This window comes from Nilaparvata lugens, chromosome 7, assembly GCF_014356525.2.
Source record: "Nilaparvata lugens isolate BPH chromosome 7, ASM1435652v1, whole genome shotgun sequence".
NCBI lineage: Eukaryota > Metazoa > Arthropoda > Insecta > Hemiptera > Delphacidae > Nilaparvata > Nilaparvata lugens.
In genome coordinates, this window is record NC_052510.1 from 12752144 (window position 1) to 12779323 (window position 27180).

General features: G+C 34.5%; 1 protein-coding gene across 4 annotated transcripts in view; it reads left to right on the top strand.

The window, feature by feature from the left end:
- LOC111046332 overlaps positions 1-27180 on the top strand; it is a 356638-nt gene that overhangs the window by 280401 nt on the left and 49057 nt on the right. The window contains exons 1-2 of one of the 4 annotated variants that reach the window (XM_039432064.1): positions 13554-13846; positions 15199-15653. The exons of 2 other annotated variants lie outside the window; for them this stretch is intronic. In XM_039432064.1, coding sequence (XP_039287998.1) covers positions 15412-15653 — 242 coding nt within the window. In that variant the 5' untranslated portion in view covers positions 13554-13846; positions 15199-15411. Of the gene's footprint in view, positions 1-13553; positions 13847-15198; positions 15654-27180 lie in introns of those variants that run through there. One more of the 4 variants, XM_039432063.1, reaches the window with a different exon arrangement.

The following is a 27180-nucleotide window of genomic DNA, read 5'->3' on the forward strand; positions in this document are numbered from 1 at the left end:
TTGAATCAATCAGAACGATTCTGAGCCAGTAAATGGTTCAATTATAACCAGTAAATGAATATAACTCGATTGGTTCCTGTTATTCCTCACTAGATTTCATTTCACTCAGATAGCTTATGAAATGGTTAAACTAGAGTAACTTACTAATTGATAATTTTGGGATAATAAACGATTTTATTTTCTCATTATTTATTCATTCATAAGTACATCATCAAAATGATAGGGAGAGAAAAAATAAGATAACCTTGTGCTATTTCTCTCCCAAATTTAGATAGGGTTACACATAGTCCGAAATAGGTGTCTTGTAGTTCTTCACTTCACAAATTGCCAGTCCTTAAATATGTTAATAAACACATTAAAATGATAGTGAGAGAAAAAATAAGATAACATTGTGCTATTTCTCTCTCAAATTTAGATAGGGTTACACATAGTCCGAAATAGGTGTCTTGTAGTTCTTCACTTCACAAATTGTCAGTCCTTAAATATGTTAATAAACACATTAAAATGATAGGGAGAGAAAAAATAAGATAGATAACATTGTGCTATTTCTCTCTCAAATTGAGATAGGGTTACACATAGTACGAAATAGGTGTCTTGTAGTTCGTCACTTCACAAAATTTTCAGTCCTTAAATTAATATGTTAGTAAACAATTTGTGATAATGTGGATAGTTTCGGTGCTCTATCAATCATATCAAATGAGAAAATATATAGAACATTATTCCGAAAGAATCGTTGCAGTCAGTGTTTCTTCAGTTTTGACGATAACTGTTTTTGAACGGTGTATTTTCTCGTCACAATCTCGGCAACCTTTTTATCCGCACACTGTATTGAAATAAATGCATATTCAACAGGTGTTGAAACGCTCAACCGATATAGACCAGAGGAATTTAGCCGGTCGTTCTTCCAAAATCCCTCGAAAAAAAACAGGACATCTAGGGGATGGAGAAGGGTAGAATGGAGGGGGAAGAAGGGTAGAATGGAGGGGGAATAAGGGTAGTATGGAGGATAAAGGAGTGAGGAATAGAGGTGAAAGTATGGGATAAAGGGTGGATAATGGCAAAGTGATGGGTATACTGTTCTGTATCGGCTGCAACTTTGAAACCAAAATCGGGTTTTTTTGCTGTGGAAATGGAAGAATAAAGCCGGCGCTCACGACTCACATTATAAAGGGATTGGCAAGCGATCAATGGACTGGCTTGTCGATTTTATGTGATCGATTCCACTCACTCCTCTTTTCACTAACGCACTTGTTTTCCAATCACTACCGCAGTTTTCTTCACATATTCATAACATTTTTTTGACTATCCTAGAACTCTATATTTTACTTTAGAGATCACTAATTTTACTCTCGTGTTGTATTTTCTAGGTTTTTGGTTATTAGGTATATTTATTAGGTTAGCACAAAATTAATAATACAAAGATCGGAAAAGAAAAAACAGGCTATTGCCCAAAACTTTTTCAATTTCCTAATTTAGTTTCAAATTTTCCAAATATTATACATAGGTTATGTCCATTCCAATTTCTACACCAAATCACAATCTGAAAATATAAATTAGAATAAAACAAACAATTTTAAATTTGGATAGATTGATGATAAAACTTGCGTAAAAACATGAAGCAAACTTTAAATTCACAAAATAAAGAATAAAACCACTTAAATTTTGAGCTCGTTAGCACAAAATTTGGTTGTCTGATATATTTTATTGATTGATTCTCTCTGTATTCAGTCTATCTCAATAGCGAATCCCCCAGTCTCCCTTCTTTTCCGTTATTTGTTCAAGTATTCTATAGCTTCCTATGACAAGTTTTCCGTTTTTATCTTGCTACTCTCCACTCCACAAGTTTTTGAAAACAAACTTTTCGTCTCTTTTCTTGTTCGACTAGACGAATTTTGAGAAATTTCATTTTAATGGATTTCCGACTATACTAATAAAGTGCTTTGAAATGTTCATTCTCAGGTTTTGAAAATTTATGAAGCTCATTCACAATTGTGTAATTGAATGCATTCATTCATTATTTGATTCAATATAGAAGTGTTATAATTTCTGATGGTTCATAATTGAAGATTTTTCTCGTAATTCAAATAAGTCCATTTATCAAAGGAGGTAATCCATTGTTTTCATGTATTATAACAATTATGTTGGTAAGGAACGATTTCCGTTCTATTCTCTAAAACTTATTCATTATTCCTGAGTTATATATTTTTGACTTTTTCTCAGTATGATGGAACTAATGGATATTTTTATCTGACGTGAAATTGAACATTTTTAATTGTTTATGAAGTATAAGAAAGAATTAATTCTAGATTATTCCAATGAATAAATTGAATAAAATAATAATAAATAATATCGAGTGACCTGGCTGGTTCAGGTCTGGTGTCAGTGTTTTCAGGTCGCAACTGATCAATTTCAGGGCCTCTGACATGACCTAACGACTGCTCTTTAGACAGCGGGACCGGCCGCTTAACGTGTCCATCCGAAACACGGGAGTGGCCCGAGATAAATATCCTGCCCGGGCCGGGATTTGAACCCGGAAAAAAATAAATTGAATTAAAATCAAAGAATGGTTTGTTGATTTATGTTTCTATCTTTGCTGTCTTTTAATTCTGTCTCTTGGCTGTAACATGAATGCTCCGCCCAATATGGACGTCTCGTCTCAGCTAATGGCAAGCCTCAACGTTGATAAACTAACTACCAATCATATGGTCTTAGTGACAGTACATATTCTGCTTATTTGAAATTTCAGTTTACTGTGCAAAAGAGAATATTATAAAAACTGTAACCAGTTTATATATTCAGGAGTGATTGTGGCAATTTAAATTTGAACCCACTGAAAAACGACTTCGAAATATAAATCAGATTACTAACGAAGTAACATTCATTGATTGTTGTGATTATTTTGATTGTGTTATTGTAATTTTCTGAAATGAAGAGAAAATTCAGTTAATTTTTCAATAATATTCCGTAGAATAAATAAAATGAAACCGAGTATGCTTTGATGTTAAAATTCAAAGCAAACCCCTCTTTTTGACCGCAAAGTGAAGCTTGTAATTACTGTTGGTCTAATGAATTAATCATCACTCGACTGACATGAAAAGTTTCCGGTACTTGACAGGTTTTAGAAAATGTAGCTAACAGAAATAGCCAAGTTGCATTTGAAAGAGGAAAAATAGCTTTTCCATATTTTCAACCGAGTATTAATCACTGCCGGCGAAATGTTGTTTTAATTGAGTAATCTTCTGCTGCTGCGAAGTAACTTTGATGTTTAAAACAGAAGTGAAATTTGCATTTCTTCTCAAACTCTTTCTGAGTTTGATGTTTAACAAATACTGTTGTTTCCCTCAAGAAATGAACGTAGGAAATAGTTATTATTAAATAGAAGTATAGTAACCTTTGAAATTAATAAAATTATAGAATAAGTATACAAATTATAACGTATAAATAATATTATTTTATTAATTTTAAAGCGTACTATTTCAATTTTTAAGCCTAATAATTATATTTTATAAATACAAGAAAGTAGCCCTGAATTCATACATTTTAAATATTCATTAGTAGAATGGATCCTATGCTGAATATCCAATATTTATCTTCAGAGTGATAGAAATAGTCGTAGTTATATTGTTTCCATTTGAAGTAAGATAGAGTTTCTACCACTATGGTTCAAAGTATAAATATAATATATTTATATTTTCATCATGAAAATCATGAAAAATTGAAATTCTCCATTTTCTCGAAAATCCATGATGTAATAATTGAATATTATTCAATCTGTTCTAAGCTACCCATTTCTATTTTTCTTATCCAAATTTTTCTTTCCCATTCCATATTGTAAATATTCAACCAAAACTGACTGATGAACGAGCCCGACATGCTTGAATTATTACCTCTCTATTATTCAATGTAGATTGAATTTTTCATCACAAGAGTATGATTCGATTATTTTTTGATTTGAATAGAACCCAACCAAGTTACATTGCCATGTTTACAGAAGGAATCTACTAACAATAAAACATTCAACTTTGGAATCAGAGACTGATATGAACCGATTCAATTTCAGTGTTTACTTCTCATTTTCATATTTATTGCCTCAGCCTTTTTCATTATACCATGTATCTGATGGGCTACACTCTGGGTTTCGTTCTATATTATTGGGTTTTTAACAATTTGAAAAAGTCCTTTCAGCTCTTTTTTACTCTTTACTTATCAATCATCGCTTAGCTTCTTTCTTCCCATCTCTTGCTTATTCTTTCTCACACTACCCTTTCTAAACATCTCTTTCTAAATTTCTCTCTCTGATATCTCACTTGCTCACCACACTCATCCTTCCTTCCGGCTTCTCACCCTCTTCTCCTCGTTATTTGTTTCTATCCTACTTCTTCTTCTCCTGTTCCTATTTTCTTCTTCTTCTCCTTCTTCTCTTCTTCTCCTGTTCCTCTTTTCTTCACTCTTTCATCCTTTTACTTTCTTCCCTTCTACTATTATACTCTCAGTGGCCTCTATTTTCTTTCCATCTCAATTCTTTCTTTCTCTCTCTTTTCCGTTTGTCATTTTCTCCCTCTTCTTTTTCATCATTCGGATTTCCTCATCTCGCTCTTCTGTTAATCTTTCTCTCTCTTTCATAGCTGAGAATGATATTGTATCTATCAATGTATAAATAAAATAAATAAAGTAAATAAAGTAAATAAAGTAAATAAAGTAAATAAAATAAAATAAATATCTCACTTTCTTCATTATCTATACCTGATTGAGTTATACAAATATCAACTCCTCTCTTTACATCTTACTTTTTTTATAACTCATCTCCTCCTTACCTTTTCCATATTATTTATATTTCATCTTTTCTCCCTTGTTCAATCATTAACACTTTCTCGTTCACAACAAAACCCTCATATCCTTCTTATTTTCACATCCTACCATTCCATTACATACTTGCTGATCACTGAAGCCCACTCCAAGATTCTCGTTTCTCTTTCGATCACTCCCTTTCTTCACACTTCTCCTCTTTCTCAGTAAAAATCATGAATATCGAGAAATGTTCCCTTTTTTCCCTGGCGTTCATCTTTTGGACACTACCACTACACTTTCACATCTCTTGTATTCTTTCTTCAGAGCTACTTTTAATATAAATAAAAATATGAATTATTTTAAATAATTTAAAAAAGTATATTTTCATTTATTTCACATCTATCCCTGTGTGAATCTGCTATGTCAGAAATTTCTCATTTCTGCGGTGATGTATGTTCCTCTGTGTTTTCTTCTAGTCACTTTTTCCTACTACTACTTTGACTACTTGCTGCACTCTCTCTTATCTTCTGTCCCTTTTTCACTCCCTCTCACTATTATTCACTTCCTCTCTCGCTCTAAATGTTGAGAAATTGATGGTGATTGCCGAAACATCGACAAAAAGAATCCATTTGAAGTGTGTGGCGTTTCCCACTCTCTGGCGGCATTCACTCACTATCTGTTCTCAGTTCGTGATTTACTTCCATCTTTTATTCATATACCATTCGTATCCATAGGTTTCTTTCAGTATTCACTTTGGTATTCCTTTTCGCGTATCACCTCTTTTCACTCAGAGGCCAGTTTGCATATTCATAATCTCTAAGACGGAGCTTGATATTCGTAGGAATTTTTGTAAAAAGATTTTCGCTGCTCCTTGATGTTTGGGATGCTTGGAATTTCAAGTCATGAATAAATCGTAAAGGTGATTGAAATGTGAATTGAGAAGAAATTGGAGAAGTCATATTTTATTCAATGGAAGGTGAAATTCTGTAGAGTTCGTTTCCTACCTGTGCGTGTAATTTCACCTCATTTGTGATTAGGAGTTCAAGAATTTCTTCTGGATTCATTGGCTCATGGTCAAATACTCAAATTTATTGATGAAGACTTGGCTGTTATGTTTGGAAACAATCTCAACTCTCTCATACATTTGAGCGGTTACTGATACTATTCACTCTGTAAATAATTGGCATGTTACCAATTTTATCCAAATAGGTTTGATAGCTTTCACCTATCACCTAAGGAAAGTCATCGGTTCCAATTATGCTAATATCTTGATAAATCATGAATGGATTTAATACCTATGAATAATAAGTCCGGTTCTGAGCAAATCAAATTATAATTTTCAAAATGATTCAAAAAAATTCAGTTTACACCAGAACAAATAATCATACATGGACTGAAAATAGATTGAACGTAATTGAGGTTACAAATATGTTTGATATGTTCATCAAAATAGATTCAAAAGGCTTTCACAAAACTCAGAAATTATTGTTTCAAAACTAGATCAAAATATACAACTTATAAATTAAGAATACTTATCCTTCGTTTACAGGTAATAAGGCAGGCTTATGACTTTCAACATTAAATGAAAATTTTAACACCAATTGAAAAGATAAATTGAAATCTACACTTCACATATGTTCAATAACATCAATAAATTTTATAGAAACACTCAAATCTCATACAAAACATCTTAAATTTCAATTATTTAGAAAATCTTCAACAGGAGACAAATATTTCGAACGATAGCTAAGCCTTATACAAAGTTAAGAGAAACGCCTGAGATAAACACCTGAAATAAATGCCTAGAGCTTCAAAGCAAGACACGTCATCAATTGCCAATTAATAAAGAATACAACTTTACAAATTTCATTTATCATACTCAATAAAACTTTATTTTTTAAAGTTATTTTAAATTTATTTAACCTTTATGTTGTTTAGAATTATCTGTTAATTCAGAAATAGAACTTTATCAAAGTGAGTTGTCCAACATTTGAGTAGCTGATCAATTTCCGGTAAAAAGTTGAGTCGATTACACCGATATTTGCTATCAAGTTTCATTGATATTGAATTGAAGATTCGATTTTGATTGAGAAAAAATGTAATATTACTATAATACTTCAACTGATATAATTGTTGCGCTCTTCAAAAATAATCAATTTTCTTCAGTTCAGTTCTATAACGTTTCTATAGCAAGCAAGCATGATTGCCTTTTCCACCTTTATCATTCTCTCCAATTCAAGCGTAGGATTTTGAGTGAGTGTAAAGAATTTTAGACTATAGACTCCCATTCCTTATTGCAGTGATTCTTAGCTATTCCTAGCAAATTGATTTTTCAATATTTTAGATGCTCTTAATAATTATTCTGAAATGCAAATGAGATATTTTCACAAATCTCTCAAGAATCTCTTTACATTATACATGGCTGCTCCTGGTTATTTATCTTCTTAATACGTTATTCAATTTTTCATTGGCCAATATTAAGTATGTAAATGAATTTGAATTCGAATTCAGTTCAAAAGGGATTTAGCTACTGAATTTGTTTTGGTACAGAGTGAGTTATAAGTCCTGTTACCCTTTTTTAAGTAGTTGGTAATTCATTTCTTATGATTTATAATTTGGTAGCTCAATCGTCTTGTGATCAAAATTTATTTTGTCATTGAACATCAATATTATGGTGAAAAAAGTCAACGCGTGTATATTTTCAATGGGTGGGGTGAATATTTTAAGCATATTCTCCAATGATCTTCAATTACTAAGGAATAATAGGTAAAATATTATATTTTATCTTGAATAAGAACTATACATTCTCATTGCAACTGAATTACCGTTTTATAAATTCCATTAAAAACTGGATAGCAGGACTAAAAGATCACTCGGTATAACAGTATTGTCATTTATAGGATACTATGTCACAGTAACTGACATCGTCATTCGATCAGTTCATGATTATTTCCGTAGCCAGTTACCTAGAACACCTCCAGAATGGGATCAAATATTGATGTCTAGTACGTTGTATGATTGATAACGTCTCGTCGGAAAATGACTGAATCTGTCATAAGGCGTGTTATGGATGAAGCCCACGTCATGCCGGCTGATAATAATTTATGGTTGTTATGACAGGTCATAGTGATTTTTTATGGCCATGTCAAACAATAGAAATAATGGAGTTTCTCCATCAGGCTGACACAAAGGCTGGGTTCAAAGCGGATCAAGCAGCAATCATCAGATCCACCTACCAATTCTGATCGAAAAGGCTGCTGGAAATTGGTGGTAATTGAATAATTGTCCAGGAGAGCAATTAAAACTAGTTGAATTGGTATCGTGAAAGAGCGTGTGGGTTGGAGCAGCTCTTATTGTAGGGGCGATGATATTCTTTGTTGGAACTACACCATTATAATATTATTCATCTTGTTATACAATTACATATATCGAATTCATATTTCCTATGAATTCGAGTAAGCCAAAATGAAGTCGAAATGATATCTGGTTCAAAAACGTAATGGAAAATTACATTTGTAAAGAAATCGTTTTTTGAGTAAGAAAAATTGGTGCTCAAATTCAATGTGAATTTTATCAATGAGTCAGGAAAAATTCTGATGAAACTTTTACAATTTTCAAGTTAGCTGTACGTCTGAAACAAAATTCATTGATATTTTGTCTATTCTCGGCTTGTAGAAGATAATGTCATGTAGGAAATTTCTTTGTTGTCTTGGATTCGAAATCTTTTTTAATATTGCGAATTTTAAAGTATAGAGAGGATATTGTGATTGGAAAGGAAATTCGATTATTGGCTACGATTTTTACTTTCCTTGCCCTATTACCATAGGTAAGGAAAGTATTGCTTTCCGAAAAAAATTAAGGTACCCCAATTTCTAAATTTCTATACGTTTCAAGGTCCCCTGAGTCCAAAAAACTGGTTTTTGGGTATTGGTCTGTATGTGTGTGTGTGTGTGTGTGTGTGTGTGTGTGTGTGTGGTGTGTGTGTGTGTGTGTGTGTGTGTGTGTGGTGTGTGTGTGTTGTGTGTGTGTGTGTGTGTTGTGTGTGTGTGTGTGTGTGTGTGTTGTGTGGTGTGTGTGTGTGTGTGTGTGGTGTGTGTGTATGAGTGTATGTGCGTCTGTGTACATGATATCTCATCTCCCAATTAATGGAATGACTTGAAATTTGGAACTTAAGGTCCTTCCACTATAAGGATCCGACACGAACAATTTCGATCAAATGCAATTCAATAAGGCGGCTAAAATGGCGAAAATGTTGTCAAAAACAGGGTTTCTCGTGATTTTCTCGGAAACGGCTCCAACGATTTTTATCAAATTCATACTTAAAATAAGTATAAGCTCTATCATCGATAAGCTCTATCAACTGCCACAAGTCCCATATCTGTAAAAATTTCAGGAGCTCCGCCCCATCAATGCAGATAGATTCCCAATTATCAGGCTTCAGATACAATTGAAACAAAAAAAAAACAAGTGGAGTAGATTGAGCATGAAAATCTCTACAATTAATGTTCAGTAACATTTTCACCTAAAATTGAAAATAAGCTTTAAATTCGAGAAAATGTGAATATTCAATTGCAAATTATTGTTGATTCTATTAAATCATTCACTATGAAGAGATAGCAGACCTCATGTGTGTCTCCAGCGTTATTGCCCTGTCACCAGCTGGCTCAAATCTTTGAATAGTAGATTTGAGATGCGCGGGAACACTAGCGTTAGGTGATCAATTTTCATAACGGCAAGGAAAGTTGTGTGAGTGCACCACACCAGATTTTTCTATTTCAGAATGGGTTATCATGAGCGATGTTTTGGTTATATTTATTACTTCTTGTTACTTTGAATCACTTCCTATAACGTTATTAAAATAAAATTCAGCATTCTTCAACTTTATACAATTTTCTAGTCCTTCACATTTAGATGAGAATGAAGTTGAAAATGAATGCGTCTCTCTGCAACTATATGTTTGTTGTAGGGTAGTTTAAATATGTAATTCTATTCCGAAAAAAATCTCCACAAACAATGTTCATCAATTTTATAAGTCGTACTACTTTTTATTATACACTTATGGACTACAATCCAATTTAATTTGCTATCTAGGCTGTCTTGAAGCATAACTTTCCACTCCATTAAATTAAATTTTGATATTCGTCTTACATTGTTTTTTTTCAATTTCTTCTATCAATCGACCCATCTTCTCACGATTGACCCCTCTCCTCGTACAACTCTCTCCTAATATCTCTGTCACTCATTCCCTTCTCTTATATTCCTCTCTTTGTTGTGCAACCAGCCTGCAATCCAGAAAAAAGAAGTTGTATCCTTGTTGATAAGCAAGCCAAGTTTTGAGTTTGTGATTTGAGTGGTGTGGGGGAGGGGGGTGGTACTTGGAAACAGATATGTTTGTTGCAGCTAGAGGCATGATACCAATAGTGATCTGGCAGTGAGGACTTCAATTTACGTCTTTCAACTTCCTATTGCTTCCGCTCTTCAACAATATTCTTCTTCTCCTCTTTCTCCTGCTCCTCTATTTTTTCACCCTTTCCATCTTCTTGTTTTCTTCTTCTTCTTCTTCTTCTTCTTCTTCTTCTTCGACTCAATTTGGTGATTCGAGCTCTTCTCCCTCAATAACCTTGTCTTCGTCTTTATCTGGAGTGCTGTTTGTATTAGTGGCTATTTCAATATTTTATTCGAATATCAACATAACATATATTACCATCAGTATACATTACAATGTGTAGAACCATCTAATTGGTTCTTGAACTTTTCAGTTTTGTTTGTTGTTTCGTTGTTTTCCTCGTATCGTGAACATTGAATTCAGGGTTTTTTCTCAGGTACATTATGATTCACTGTATAGTTCTGTATAGTAAAATCACTTCACTTTTATGGGCTACTTTATTAAAACTGATAAAAACAATAAAAACATGTAGTACCCTTTTTAATTAAAAGCGGGTAATTTAAACTTGAAAATGGCCAAAGTAGGTCGAAACTAGTCGTTGAAATGTTTTAAAGTTTTAAATAAAACGGTACTACATGTTTTATATTGTCTTTATTAATTCTGTATAGTAATTGTGATCAATTATAACAGTGAGCTTGGTTGTCGAAGTGATACAAAACTTTTTTTAATTTGCTTTCCCATTAAGTATTACCAGAGGAAACTTATACATTTTATGTTTCATTTATGTTGATTCATAAGATTGTTTTATCCTATGCTATCACTCTTCCTGCATATTGCTTTTGTGCTCTCTATTTAATTCAATGAAATTTAAACTTTCCTTTTCACTCTTCCACAATATCTATCACTTCACTTCCTCCAATTTTTCATCTGTATTGCATCCTCTTCTTCTTCCCGAACCTGTTTCCACTGTTTTCGTCATCCATCTTTCTCCATAGATTAGGTACTTTCCTATGTCTTCCGTATCTCTCCACCAAATGTATTTTTCCTTACTTCTGTCTCGTTCCTTCTCTTTGTTTCCTTCTGTGTTATTTCTTCCTGTTAAAACCTCCTGCTGTTAACTCTTAATCTCTGTTTCTGTGTCCAGTTGCTCTCTTTTCCTTATCATTCGTTCTCATTTTTTCAACTCTCTCAATCACTGTTCTATCAAGAGACTCTATCTCTCTTTTTCTTTCTCTCTCTCCTCTCTCTCACAAACTCTCTTTCTCTCTTCATTTTCTCTCACACTCTCTCAATCTCTGTCTTTTAATCTCTATCTTCCTCTCTCTCTCTCAATCAATCAATCAATCTCTCTCAATCTCTATCTTCCTCTCTCTCTCTTTCTGTACTATCACACTCTCTCAATCTCTATCTTCCTCTCTCTCTCTCTCTCTCTCTCTCTCTCTTCTCTCTCTCTCTCTCTCTTTCTGTACTATCCCTCTCTCACTTACTCATTCCACATATAGGTTCACTCACACAAGCACACGTTCACATTCACACACATACGTGTGAGCAGGAAGAACAATAAGAAACGCCTTTAAAGTGCATGGAGTGTTGTAGTACAGTAGTACCAGTTTAGCGGACTTGCCGCCGTATAGTGGTAGGCCTACATTGGCCATTGCCATTGCTGCAGCTAGTCTTCTGTCCATTTGTCCAAAGAAAGCAGAGCTATGCGACTTGCATACATACATACCACACCACTCTGCTCCAACTGTACTACTGTACTCTTATCATCAGCATCATTATCATCATCATCATCATCATCATCTTCATCTTCATCATCATCATCATGATCATCATCTTCATCCCATTCTCTTCCTTTTCTTCCTTTTTCATATTTTTGAGCTCATTCTATTTTTTTCGTTTTCTTCTCCTCGTCCTCTCTTTCTCATATTTCTTCTTCTTATTCTTCTTCGTCCTCATTTTCCTCCTTCTCGCCGCCTCCTTCACATACTTTTCCTCATCCAACTTATTTTTCTTCTGTTCCACCTCTTTTTTCTACTTCGTCTTCTCACCATCATCCTTCACATCCTTCTCTTTATCCCACTTCTATTTCTCCTATCTTCCTTCACCTTCTCCTCCCTCACCTCGTACTCCCTCTCCAGACCCTCCTCAACACTCACTTGTCATCGTACTGCTCCCCTTTTCTTTTTCCTTTTCCTTATCCTTCTCCTCGTGTTCTTTCTTCTTTTTATCCATCTTCTTCTATTTTCCATATTCTCCTTCTTCTTTTCCTCGTTCTCCTTCTCCTCTATTACTGCTTCTTGCTCTTCCACTTCATATTTTCTTTTTTTGTCTAATTATCCTCCTCCATTTTTATCCTTCTCCGTTCTTCTTCTCCTCCTGCTTCTTGACCTATTTTCTCCTTATACTTGACCTTCCTTCTCCATCTTAACCCTGCTCCTTCTTGCTCTTTTTCATTTCTTTTTCGTTTTGTTTATATCTTTTTACACTTTTCTTCTTCTTCTTCTTCTTCCAGCATCTCCTTTTCTTCTTCTTCCTCCAGCATATCCTTCTTTTTTCTTCTTCTTCCAGCATCTCCTTTTCTTCTTCTCCTTCTTCTTCTTCTTCTTGTCTTCCCGTCTACATCCTCTTATCTCCCCCTTGTCCTTCCCTCCTCACCTCCTGCTTCTCTCCCATTAACTTTTTTTACTTCTCCTTCTTCTTCCTTTTCATCTTCATCCATCTTTTTTATCAGTACCATCTCCAACATTATCATCACTTTATCATTGACCGAAGATCATCACACTCACAATATTGTTGTCACAATAGCATCACAATAGCATTGTAGTAGTGAGTGTGACATCCTGAAGCTGCAGCCTTTTTACACTCTTTCTCCCGTTATCAGTTTGGACGCCTTCTCATTTTTCTCTCTCTGCTACTCCTTTCCTCTTCCCCAGCCTCCTCATCCTTTCTTTCCACCGCTTCATCTTCCCCCCTCGTCTCATCTTTTCAGTCGTCTCCTGCCTCAACTTCCCCTACTCTCCCTCCTTCAACACCATCCTCTTCTGCTTCTTTTTCTCTCCTTGTCCTCGTCTTCCCCCCCACTCTCTCATCTTCTCTGTCGTCTTCTGCTTCATCTACTCCTTCACCTCCCTCCATCCTATTCTTCCTTCTCCGTCTTCTTCTGCTTTCTTCTACTTTCCCGCTTCGTCCTCAACTTCATCTACCCCCCTACTCAATCATCCTCTTCTCAGTCGTCTTTTGCTTCATCTTCCCCTTCTCCTCTCTCCTCCTTCTTCATCCTCTTCTGCTCCTTTTTCTTCTTCTTTTTCCCTCCGTTCAATGCTGGAAGCTGTTTGGCGCACCACTCTCAAGTGTGAGTATGAGTGCGTAGTGTTGCGTTAGTTACAGTGCGTGAACGCGGTCGCTAGGCTGTCTTCGCTTCTGTGCTGAATAATTGTGTCGTGCTTTATTGCGTGTGTGACGTTGATTGCTCGAGGTATTATATACGTGTTACAAATGCTTACTTCGAAGTTCATCGAATCTGTTTCGGAAACTGTACGATTTTTATGATTACTACAACGTGTTTTACGTGTTAAATTGATATAACTACAAACTTTTCACGTACTCTTTCCAACCAAATCGTGTGGAAACATTCCTTTGTCTTCATTGTTATATGGTGTGACAATTCAGGTAGTGATGGAATGTTTGTGAAATGTGGTTTTTTGGGAAGAAATTTTAGAAGTTTGTTCCAAAATATACAGACTCCAACATTACTTCGGGATCCCTCAAATTCATGCAGAAGATTGTCCCCTGAAGTTCTTGTAAAAGACCTCTTATCCCTTTCAACTGAATATACAATCTTTGTAGAGTTAGCAAGTGTTTGGAACGAATGTCTTTCATCTGAATTCAATTTTTATGTGAGTTCAGGAGTTTTCAAAAAGTAATTGATGGTCTGTGTAAATTGGTAAATGCTTTTCCAGAAATTATCACTTCACTCTAGTTTATCCATCCTTGTTCTCTATATTATCCTCTCTCTTTTCAAGTAGTCAGTTCTATGACAGGTTGATAATCCTGCGAAATTTATATAATCTGTCTTTGATATCCTATCCACAGATCAATCAAGGAAGTAATTAGGAAATAGGATAGGAAATAGATTTTTCTAGAAAGGTTTCAATAATGTTATGTGCATAAAAAGTTCAAAGTTGATTTAGAAAATTTGCATTATGTCTCTGGAATCAACTTGAATTTCAGAATAGTTTCTCTCTTGGGCATAGTGGCATACCCTACCATTGACACTTTCATATCACTTGTCTTTGTTCTGTGTATTAGCTGATCATGCTTCATTTCAGTCACGTGATTTATTGATCCATGACCAGCTGACAAGTTATCTGAAAGAGAATAATAATTAAGACAATCATTAGCCAACAGTAAAAGGGCTTGGGTGTTATCTTCTATAATCATACAAAAAACATCTATCATCAAGTTACTGTATAAGAATCTATAGATTTTATTACTGGATTATCGTAATTATTTCACAAAATACTTCCAGTGCTGTAGGAATTCGTTAAAATTAAAGATTTCAACCAGAATCAAATCCCTCGTTTCACTGCTTTTGTTGCTCCACAACTGATCCTTTATCAACTTTTTTTCCATAGATTGAAGTTTAAAGTGAACTTTCCTGAGAAAAGCGATAGGGATTTCAAAGTTCCACACAAAACTTCATCATTTACAAATTTAAACGAATTGTGAAACAGACGTCAACTAGTTACAACTATCCATCAACTTCTTTCCCAAGTATTGGAGTTCGAAGTTAACTTCCTGATTAAGTTTGTAGAGTGAATATTGATGTTCTGGAACTTTTTCATAATTGAAGAGACTTGACATGTTGTCAAAAAATCCGGTTTTGACAGGATTTTTTGACAGAATTTCAAGTCTCTTCAATTAACTTCCTGAGGAATGCTATAGGGATTTAAAATATCAAACTCAAAACTCCATTATTTTAAAATTTCAACGAATTGTTTAACAAACCTCAATAATTACAGCTATTTCTCAACTTGTTAACCAAGGATTGAACTTTCAACTATTCTGTACTATTCCAGACATTTGTGATCCAAAAGTTTAATTTGAATACTTCATTATTGAAGAATTACAATCAATAAACAATCGTGAACTAGTTACAACTAATGTTCCTAACTGTAAATAATGAACATTCGTTAACTATAGTTAGATGAAAATCTGTGTAATGAGCATGCGCAATGAGTGGCCGTTTCGCTGGCCACCTTCTACCAGCTGATAACAACAACAACAGCAGCAACAACAACAAGAACAACAACATAAGTGTGAGTGGTTATGACAATGTGCCGACCAACAGTCGTGCCTACAGACAACAACAGAATGTTTGCAACGGAAATTACGTTAACTATTCATCAGATTGTGATGAGGATGACGATCATGATGATAATGAACTAGGTGCTGCCGGATGTTCTTCGTTTCACAGGTAATCTCATAATTTGTAAACGCTTTTCTTCTTCTTCTTCTTCTTCTTCGTCTTCTTCTTCTTTCTCTTCATCATCTTTTTCTTCTCCATCATCCTGCTTGACTTGGCGCCTGTTGATTGTTTAAATATTAATCTTCAGATTATCTGATCGTAGTCTCATAATCTTACAATCTTGAGTCCTTGTACGTCTCCACTAGGAGTAGATCTTGCACACGTAGGCTATATCCTTTGTGTTGACCAGTCAAACATTGGTTCCACTAAATTTAAACTTACTAGCAAAGATATTCTCGAAAATTTTTGCGTTATTATTGATTGTTGAGCGAATTATTATATAGCGAATCATTTGTTTCCAAAGAGATTACAAGATTGGAACTACTGTATTTCCGAAACAGTTTTAATTCTTTAAATTTTATAGCTCAGCTCAATTATCTGTAATGAAATAAAAACACACATATATCGTCAAATTCTACACAGTTTTATTTGGTACAGGACCATGGTTTCGTGACCGCATACGTCACATTTTCAAGCTAACAGTCAGAGCTATGCTCTAAGAAAATTAAGAAAATTTAAACAATATTCAAGAGCTCTTACTGTAAGCTTGAAAATGTGACCTGTGTGATCACGAAACCATGGTCATGTACCAAATACAACTGTAGAATTTGACAATATATGTCTGTTTTTCTTCTATTATGGAACGGTACAAAAACATCGACAGTGACTCAGTCAAATTTTCAATCATCTGTTGCTGAATTCCATAAATAATCTATTTAAATTCATTATTCTTTGTCAAATCATTGTACATTTCCAGAAGAACTGTATCCCAAGAACAATCAATTTAATCATAATAATCATTCACTCAACAAGACCAAGGGTCTACAGTGACTATAAATACACTATCTGCAGTGATTATAAATAGCCTCTGAAGTATGATCCAGTTGCTACTGAAAATTCTTCCTGCAAATTCTTCCTGCAAAATGTGTAATTGTTTTTACTGATGACCGATCAGTACAGAGTAGACGAAGCTTATTTGAAGAATAAGATTATGTGATTTTACTGACTCTGTAACTTCTGCAATCTATCGGCAGAACTATGAAATACAATCGACCAATCAGAGAAAAGATTGAGTGTTGGAGAGGGGGAGTTCCAATCAGGTGAGGTTAGAGTGTAGGCCCAGTTAAGATCTTGTGTGTGATTGGTTAGTTCTTCCTACGTTCTAATTACTCCATCCATTCCGGAACTATATTCGTTCTGTTTTTATCATTTTACTATTTGATACATCGTAGATCATATACATGTACTTTTCAAATATTGCTAACTGGTCCTCAATTCACAATAACGCATAACGTCTCTAGAATACAATAAATACAGCCTGATATAAATTCAAATTCAAATTTATTTCCCAAAAAAACATAATACACGAATATGAATACAATATACACCATATTTTGGGGGATGCTCCCATCTAGTGGCATCTGTGTGTAGGGGGAATTTTAATGAGCTCTGATCAATTTCAGATAAAATGTTCTCAAATCTCATTCAATTGTATATAAAGTCATTAGCTGCCACAAAACAGAGTACTCACCGAATTAGGCAAATGCGGAAGGCTCTCTCGTAACCCCCCCACACCCCCTGGAACAGGGTACGTAAAGTAGATCTATATATTCAGTTCAGGCACAGCGTCCAAAGCTATGCCATCCGGGGGAACACAAAGAAGATCGCCCCCTTTACCCCCTCTCTGATCCCCATAGTAGAGCAAACAATAGCGAGAACCCTGTGTAAATCATAACAGCGGCTGCAGGGACAGCTTGCAAGGGAGAATCTTCAATCATCCCCTCTCTCGCTCGTGTTCTGTTTTCATCTCTTTCTGCCTCTCTGCATATCACCTTCTTCATCTGTTTGCCTTTGTACTTGATTTTCCTTTATGTTGGACAGTATGTAGAAACAAGGGAAAAACGATTTATTTGAAAAAGGAAAGTTTAAAGAAAGAGGGATTAAAAAAAGGATTAGAATCCAGAGAGTAGGTGGGAGGAATGTTGAAGAGTGTTATCGCATAAATTTAATTATAGCCTTTTTAAATATGAGTTGAAAACGATCGCCGGAATTCAACGTCCAAATCAGTAAAGACGAGGATGAGGACCAAATTAATTAGTTGGGTGAGGACTTTTTTATAATGACAAATTATTATAGGGTGAGCACTAAAAGATTAGATGATACAAGCGCGATAAAATGACAAGAGTTGAAGTGAACATAGAGTACAGATTAATACAAACATTACGTACACATTAAGTACATAGAATACTAATATTTTTCAAAATTGTGAGATTCCAAAATAAATAATAGCATAGAGAAAATATAGATATTAATATTGGAATTTTTACTACTTTTATCTCATAATTTTGAGAAATTACAGTACTCTTACGCTCTTTTCTCTATTATAATAGATCCATAAGATGATAATTATTCTTATTTTGGTAGAAGAGAAGAAGACGAAGAAGAAGAAGAAGAAGTAAAAAAGAGAAAGAGGAAGTAAAAGAATAGAAATGAAAAGGAGAGAAAAATTATTTATTAAAAGACAGAAATGTAGATAACTCCAAATAAATGAATAGTAAATAGATTGTGAATAATATGATTTTCATCATATCATTTATGATGTGACTAGAGGAAACAGAAGAAGAGATCAGAGATAGAAGACATAGAGAAAGAAAACCAGGGTGATAATAATAATAATAATAATAATAATAATAATAATAATAATAATATCGAGTGACCACAATAAGGAATATCCATCACCAGGGTGATGAACAGAGATGAGACAAGTGAGTAAGTGAGAGACACGATTGAGTAAGCAAAGGGGTTGCTAAAGGAACTGCATTGCTATTGGCAATGCTAAACGCGTCCGGCCTATTTATAAGACTTGATATACACCCTAAGCAAGTTCCTCCAGCTTTAAGAGGGAAACCTCCCTTTTCCCTGATAGAACTGAAGGTAGAAGAGGTTTCCCTATCACTAATCACCGTACAACAGGGAGGTGGAGACCCCAAAGCTTGTTAATTGAATGGTAGATTCAATTAAATTTCATTGCCGAAATCTAATATCGTATCCCAAAGCTATTGTCCTAATAATAATTACACGTCTCAGGGTTCACGTTCCAGACAATAATCAGCCAGAATAATTGAGATGGTATTATCTTACTAATTTCTAACCGTGGAAAATGGGAAGCTCGAGTTTCTACTCTCAGAGTTTTCATCGGAACCACCGGTTTCACCTGTCCAAAATTATCAATATTTTTGTTCGGAGGAGTCTAATAGGTTTGGATTTTCCTAATGTAAGGTGAAATTGAACCTTCGGTCTTAAAGCTTACTCAAAATCACTGTTCCGAGAATATGGAGAGGATTTGAGATATTCTACGAATAATAATAATAATAATAATAATAATAATAATAATAATAATAATAATAATCCTATGAAGCCGTCTCGAAGCGATGCGGCGTTTCGTATACGAAACTGCGAGCTTCGTTGTTGGATCAGTTTCCATGAGGATATTTTGTGCAGATAATAGACTGTGATGGGATTTTGATATTTATTATCATGCGATTTCAACAGGTATGGTCCATTTTGATACAATATTCTATTTCGATGAAGAGAATTCTATGCTTAATTTTGTTTTACACAATAAGGAATATACTACGTCGAGTTGTTCATGAATGAGTCTTGAAATTTGATATGAATTCAAAATACTGGATTTAATGTTAATGCAATGTACTATGCTTGACTAAACTATGGATATCGTTGATGCTCTTTTAAAAGGGAGCAGATCATTTTTTGACATATGAATGTGATGTTCACTGGTGCAGAATCATACGACAACATTTCAACAATCGTTGGGTTAAATTTCAATTCAGCAACAATAACGTTGAATTTCACTATATTTACTGAATCCGAGCGTTTAGTTAAGTTCAGTCTGAGTAGTAGTTTTTCCAGAAGTGGCATCTGGTTGCCTGTGTTTTGTCTCTCAAATCCTACACTTTACTAAATAGTTTAATCATGAGTGTTGTGTTCTTTGATTCTGATTTTCATCCAAATTTGCCTTTGTTATTCCATAACTTTCCAATAATAATAGTATTTTCTTTTATTGTGATTTTCTTATTAAATGCTTATCCTTGGTGAATTTTCAAGCAAATTTGCCTATGTTATCTCCAATAATAATAATAGAATTATCTATTGGTGATTTCCATATTGAATGCTCAAGATGATACTAGTTTTTCTTTGCATTTGTAAGTGGATCTATTTCGTGGAAGAAAATTTGTAGCCATTGTCCAATTCCATATCCATGTTGATTTTTATTCGGGCATTATTATCATATAAATATATTAACTATCGACCCACCAAGTTATTCGTCACCCACTCAATGTAATGATTAAGATTTGCATATTTATTAGACATTTTTCCAAATTTTTCTTATTTTTCAATTTCCACTAGACGAGTATCATTGAAGAAATTCAGTTAGAATACAATCATATTTCATCTACTTATTCGTCAATATCTTTAAGGAATAATAATCCCGCAACGTTTCTCTATGGCGATAGGCCTACTAAGAAGCACTTGATTCTTATTCAAATATTAATAAACTTAAATAATATACTAAAATTAATAGTATGAACACTACCGTATAAACGAGCGACTGAAAATATTAGCATCAACACCAATTTCAGCTAGAGCAAAATCTCCAGGTAATGAAATACGACTTCTATCACCCCTAGATCTCCAATCCGGGTTCAAGCACACGAATTCCATTCAAGTATATTTCATATACTTCTAGTATGTAGTTTGATTCATCGACTAAAATCAACAGTCACTACCAAATTAGTATAATCGCAAATTTCAAGATCCGAAACGTAAAGTACGATCAGGAACAGATTTCATCAACTGATTATGAAACACTCCGATTCGACTTGGAGCATACTGTGTATTCTACAATACTACATACCTAGACACAAATCTCACAGCCTAGCTAACACTTTAGTAGTACATCCTCAGTTACAAATCCTTGAAATAACGGACTAGACGGAACCCAAATATGGACTTTGCAATGTAGACGTTGCACCTTCCGAGAACGCATCAAGTTCATTGACAGGATGTGTCAAAGAGGATAGGAGGGTTGTCCCAACAAACAAGTGGACCAGACTGCACCGCTGTGACCACTCTGTGATCTGTGATCGATGTGACCACTGAGTTGCATTACCCAAACTAGAGTCTCACTCATACACTCACAGAAATGCATTCCAATGCACACACACTTCACACATTTCCACCTTCCTCGTTCATCTTACTTGTTTCCCTATCCTCCTTCCTTCTCGGTTGTCTGCGACCTTCCTTCTTTTCCCTATTTTTCTTTCCCTCTCTTTGTCCTTCGTATTTTCTCACCTTCTCTTTTTGCGACCGTCCTTGTTTGCTCGCTCTAACTGTATCCTCTTTCCTTATGTGTTTGCAGTCTGGACGCTGAACATTGTTTAAATTCCACCTGTGTACTCACTGCCTTGTCCTGCATTCTCCACTTCTTTCTTCTTCTTCTGTTGCTTATTCTTCCTCCTCTTCTTCTTCTTCTTCTTTTCCTTCTTCCTCTTGTTCTTTGTCCTGACCTCTTATCATCGACTCATCATGACCTCGAACTTTCGAATCAATACTGTGCTCTGTTACACTGCAGTCGCTTTACTATCGTAACTGAAATCATTGTGCAGTCTGTTACAAGTTTTAGGTGTTAGCAACTCATAGAATTAGAAAATATTCTTGCATTGGAATGGATATGTTGGAGGATCGCGTAGTGTTTACTTATGAATGGGCCTCAGTATTTCTGAGCTCAGAATGATCATTCAGATAATACGTAATTCCAATCATTTAGATAAGAATGGTAGGCCTTTTATGAATTTTAATAGCCTGATAATTGGTTATCTTAAGAAATGAGCTCCATTCACACATTTATTATGAGTGATCTAGTGGGAGTGAGAGTATTTTTACAGAGATTTCATTTATTACAAATCAGATTTGGGGAGGTCTAATTTGACCTCAATCGATGTATTCATTAGACCACCCATTCAAGGTTCTTTGCAATACAGATTACTTTGAATAAGTTTTCAGATTTTCATAGAATAAGTTTTCAAATTTATAGATTTCGATACTGTCTACTGTAAACTTGGTAGATGTCAATTTCTACTTCCTCTACCGCTCTACACCTTGTTTTAATCCTTAGTAATTCATACTGAGTATCCTCTAATCTACCTTGGTTCACCGTATCAGTGAATTTCAATGTCTTAGTTGATATTTTTGTTTCGTTCCAAGTGGAGATGCATTCCATCAGAGATTAGATATTACCTAAGTATTACTATTGGTATTGATAATTACTATACGAGTACTCTGTCCTCTATTATTCTACAGACTTTTAACCAAGTCCGGAGCGCTGACTTAATTGAATTTGACTAATGCCCGGTTTCTAGAGCAAATATTGAATCGAATTGACCAATAAACGTATAGAATTAATATATATTCAATGGTCCATCACATTTAATAATTGCCCTGGAAACTGGACCTCAGTGTAGTGGGCCCAAGGATGGTATATAGTTATACACTATTCTTGTAGTGGGCCAACGTTCAAGATTTGTTAATACATGAGTTGTAGCACTACCTCCGTAAACAAAACCGTAGTGCATTCGTGTGACGTCAGCACAGGTAGGGCTCCGACACCAATAAAAACACTAGCTGATATAGGTCAGCTGAGATCAACGAATTGTAATTGGTGTAGGAGCCCTACCTGTGCTGAAGTCACACGAATGCACTACGGCTTTGTTTACGGAGGTAGTGGTTGTAGAGACCATCGTGTAATTGTTATCAAATACTCCGCTACTTGTTTCTTCCTTAGGCGTCCACAGATTAAAAACAAATTCGATAAATTACAGAATTGCAATTTTTTTATTGAAATGGATATAGTTATTTGTGCTACTAGTGCGCAAAGTGACAGTTTGCTGCACCGAAAGAAACGAAAGGAATGGCTTCTTGAGTGCAGCAGAGGAACTTTGCTCACGTATTTCACATTAAACTTTTCCTACAGTTACTATTGAATATGAGAAGTGGTTGATTATGGGTAAAATGGTGGCTGAAATCCATCAAATGTTTGTGTGTGTGATGCTGTTATTAATAACAACCTTATTCATTTAAATATTAATAATCCAATTGAAGTTGAAAATTCTCAGCCATAGTTCTCATTTTTATTCATTCAAGAATAAGAAAAAATACAGATAGAACAAAAAATTCGCATTCAAAATACACGCCAACAGCTCATTGGGATGGCTGAACCGACAAGCGCACGACCTATCGGGAAGAATCGTACCTAAGTTTGTTTCATCCAGCTAAAAAGTACTGAAACAGGATTCAGAAATTTAGACTTTTGCTCAAATTACCGAGAAAAATGCTGAAAGTAAACTGAAAAATAACATATACAACAGAGAATATTTATTGTAGTATTCTTATGTTTTTTATTATTTGTATTTAAGTATATAGATATCGAACGGTAATCATTTAACCTCAAAATTCGAATTCTATTATGTATATTTTCTACTTTTCTCATTGCTTGCAGTTGAAATAATAATTATCAATAGAAAATAACTATTATTTATTATTAAATTATGAGAATTCGTAAATTATGATTATTTGATTATGATTTAGATGAACATTATTCTTGTTTTGGATTTTCAGATTGGGATTTTATCATAAATGTAGGGTAGCCATTGAAATGATTCTTATCTAAATCTAACCACAGTCATTGTTACCAACTTAATTTTTGTTTTCGTGCACTAATCCTCCATATAACCCACCAACTATTTTGTGCTGCCATGTTGCAAATCTGGAGTACGCAAAGTAATACTTTGCGCACTAGAGCGGAAAAGTGATTCTTTGCGTTCTTTAATCAGTGCAGGAATGGTCACTTTAAAAGGTAACTGTAGGAAAAAAAAATGTGTGGTGGTTATCAAATACTCTGCAAGTTGTTTCAAAAGCGTTCACAGACAAATTCGATCAAATCATTGAAGTTTAATTGAGTAAAGCAAAATTGAGCTGAAGCAAATTAAATTGATTAAATCCCATCGAGCGCTGACGACAAAGTGAACGCGTCGTTGCTAGAGGCGTGGTACCCGGTTGCCGCAAAGCGGAATGGGATCAGTGGCCTCTAGCAAACGCCGACGGCTGGTCGCAAGTCGCACGTCACAAGTCGCAAGTCGCAACAGACGCATCAGTCTCAGGTCACAAGTCGCAGTCGCAAGCCGTACGACACTAGTCGCAAGTCACAAGCCGCAGATCGCAAGCCGCAACAGTCGCTTCTGTATAAAAGGAGTAGCCGACTGTGGTCCTAGCCATATGAGACAGCCTACTGGTACAGTTGTCACATGTTCTCAGCTTCTATAACGGAACCGGATCTTCTTATCAGCGTGTGTGAATGCCAGAGAGAGAAAACTGGTGACTTTATCAGTGTTTCAGTGAAAGAGAGGAGAGAAAGAGAGGGCGCTATCAGTGTCAATGTGAAAGAGAAAGAGAAAGAGTGAGTGTGAGAGAGAGAGAATGAGTAAGGGATTGTCTTTATCAGAGTAAAGAGAAAAGAGGACTTTGTCAGTGTGCCAGTGCAAAGGAGAAAGAGGGTGTCATTAGAGTGTGAGTGTTGAAGAAGAAAAGAGACACTTTATCAGTGACGCACTTGGAAGATGAACAGGAGAGGAACCGAGTGTCTAGGATGTAGGAGAAAGAGGAACATAGAAAAGAGGAAGATGAAAGAGAAAAAACTGAACTGATGTGTGTGAATGATGTACAAGAATAAATTTGCGTTGTACTATACAGATGTTATAATTATTATCGATTATGATCAATGATTAAGTTTTTTAGTTAAACTTGGTACTAGAAAAGAGAAAGATGTAAGAGAAAAAAGAACTTAGTGATTGTGTGAAAAATGCACAAGATAAAATTTGTGTTTATGCAGATGTTATTATTATCTATCAAATGATTATGGCTTGAGGCATGTATGTCTATGTCATTGTTTTGCTAATAGTACATAGACTAGACATTCATTTTTCTTATTCTCATCACTTGCTACTCTCAACTCTCCAGATCGCATGAACGCTGCTTCTCCAGTGACAAAGACGATTAATTTTTATTTCTAATCAACAAGAACTAGAAAACAATAAGTGAATGAGTGGCCAGATTTTGTAACTTTATTACATTATGTACTTCAATTCAATAATTGAAAAAATTTAAATCAATCTAATTTAATCCACAATATTGCGATTTTGAACTTAAAAATTGAGAAAGAGCATGGAATAATTTTAATAATGACATGTTCTTGAGGTGCTGTGTAATGCAGCATTATATTTCTCTATTATTGTTCTAAAATGATTTTAAAATGATGTCAAAACTGCTCATTAACAATAATATTGTTTCAGTTACTTTTTTTTCATTGAATAGCCAATGGTTGTCAACCTTTTTATGGACTTCTAATTTTGCATATGAGCTAAATGCTGTTAGGCTAGCCGTCTAGCGGGAGAATGGGGAAGAGGGAGTAATTTGAAAATTCAATGAATTTCTCTCATTATAAACTTATAAGAGCCACTATCTTCTTAGCATTCAGTAAAATAACATCCAGTTCCATTGTATATTATAAGGAGGAAATTGATTGATACTCTTTAAAAAGATTTACCAACCCCTGTTATTATGTATGTGTATTTTTGTCGTAATGTATTTCCTTTCCTTGATATAATACAAAATTATAAGTAGAGCAATAAAGAGCAAAACTAAAATTGTAAATCAATTTTGAAATAATCTTCATGACCTTTTAGAAGAAACTTTGTGGCTGAATCTGCTAATCAATTCCGACCATGTTGATAAACTTGAACGCAAAAAATGCTGTTGATTTTATCATTTTTATTCATAGTTCACTTGGAAAAACTGTAGGATAGAACTGATTGAAGTTATAGAGGTCTGAATGATTCCATTTTATTCTGAATTTTATATACAGTAAAACAGTAAAAAAGGAGAGGATTTTTTTTGTCCAATGACTGGATTTGATTGTAATAGCTCAGAACTGGAGAATGAACCAGACATATTAGGTATTTGGGCCACTCTGTACAAGGAAATTTTGCATGCGAAAATTGGTTCTGGACTTCTCTTATGCATACAAACCCTAAAAAATGGGGTTATAGGGTTTATAGGTTTTTGGTTTGGCCAAAGACCGTTCAAGTCAGAAGGAAGCTTTTCCATCAAGGGGCAAGCGTAGTGATAGAGTATGTGCATATTTTTTGTAAATATTGTTGTTCACTGATGTTTTTCACTTAGTTTTATCTTTATATTTTCATATTTCAAATAAGTGATTTAATACTTCATATTTATCGTGGTATTACAGTATGTTTTTTCACCTTACAAATCGTACCAGATAGAATAGAACATTCATGATTGTGTGCGGCTGTGTGGGCGTTATGCTCATGCATGTTGATGTTACAGATTTTTGTGTTGAAAAATTAGAGTTGGGTAGCTTAGGGGGTTAGGTTTTTGTTTGGAATTGCAATATGCTGGAATGGGTTGGAGACCAGATTGAGGTATGTTTATTGAATGAGCGAAGCGAATTCTATGTTTCAAGTCAATCAGCGTTCGTCTATTGTAAGATTTTTTATCTTTCCAATCGTGCTTCTAAGCTCAAAAGTGTAGAGAACTTCTATTTCTCAGCGTTCTCCACCGATCCTATTGCATATATCATCATACTCTAAATCCAATTTGTATGTGTGTTTGTGTGTGAATAGGCAGTCGTGTATGAGTATATGTTAGTGAGTGTAGCGAGTTCTACTGTTCTCCGAACTAATAGTTATGAAACATTTCATAACCATATAAAGTAGAATACCCGTTTCCTGATTTTATGATACAATGGTAATTAAAAGATTTACTGTTATCTTTAAGGTTTATAAATAGTTTTCCAAACGAAAATTGTATAATAAAGTGATTGACCATGTCACCTCAATTTAATTAATTGATTATAAATAATTGATTAATAATTAGTAATTAGGTGTGATAGGAAGCAGACGGTCATTTTCAAGGAATTCTTTAGTTTCAGCAGAAAGGTCAATAGACTAAAAATAATGGCAATTCAGGTAGGAAGAAGATAGGGTGGTACGATATTATAAGATCCATAGGATCGTGGCAGTTTTCTTGACAGAACCTCTCAATAACGAATACCTCTCAGCAGCGAATTTTTTCTCGGGATAATCGACTTCGTTATACAGAGGTTCGACTGTATTTTCATTTTCATAGTATTGCTTTTCGTAACATTAAAGGACTGATGAATTTCGAAGTATTTTCTATTCTGGTTGTGAATATAGATGTTATTATGGAATGTTGAATATTATTGTTTAACTTTGTGCTCATATATTCTATTGGTATTCATGATAAATTAAGCTTGGTAAATATATTTTGTTTATTTATAGTGGTTTTGTATAGAATAATTATT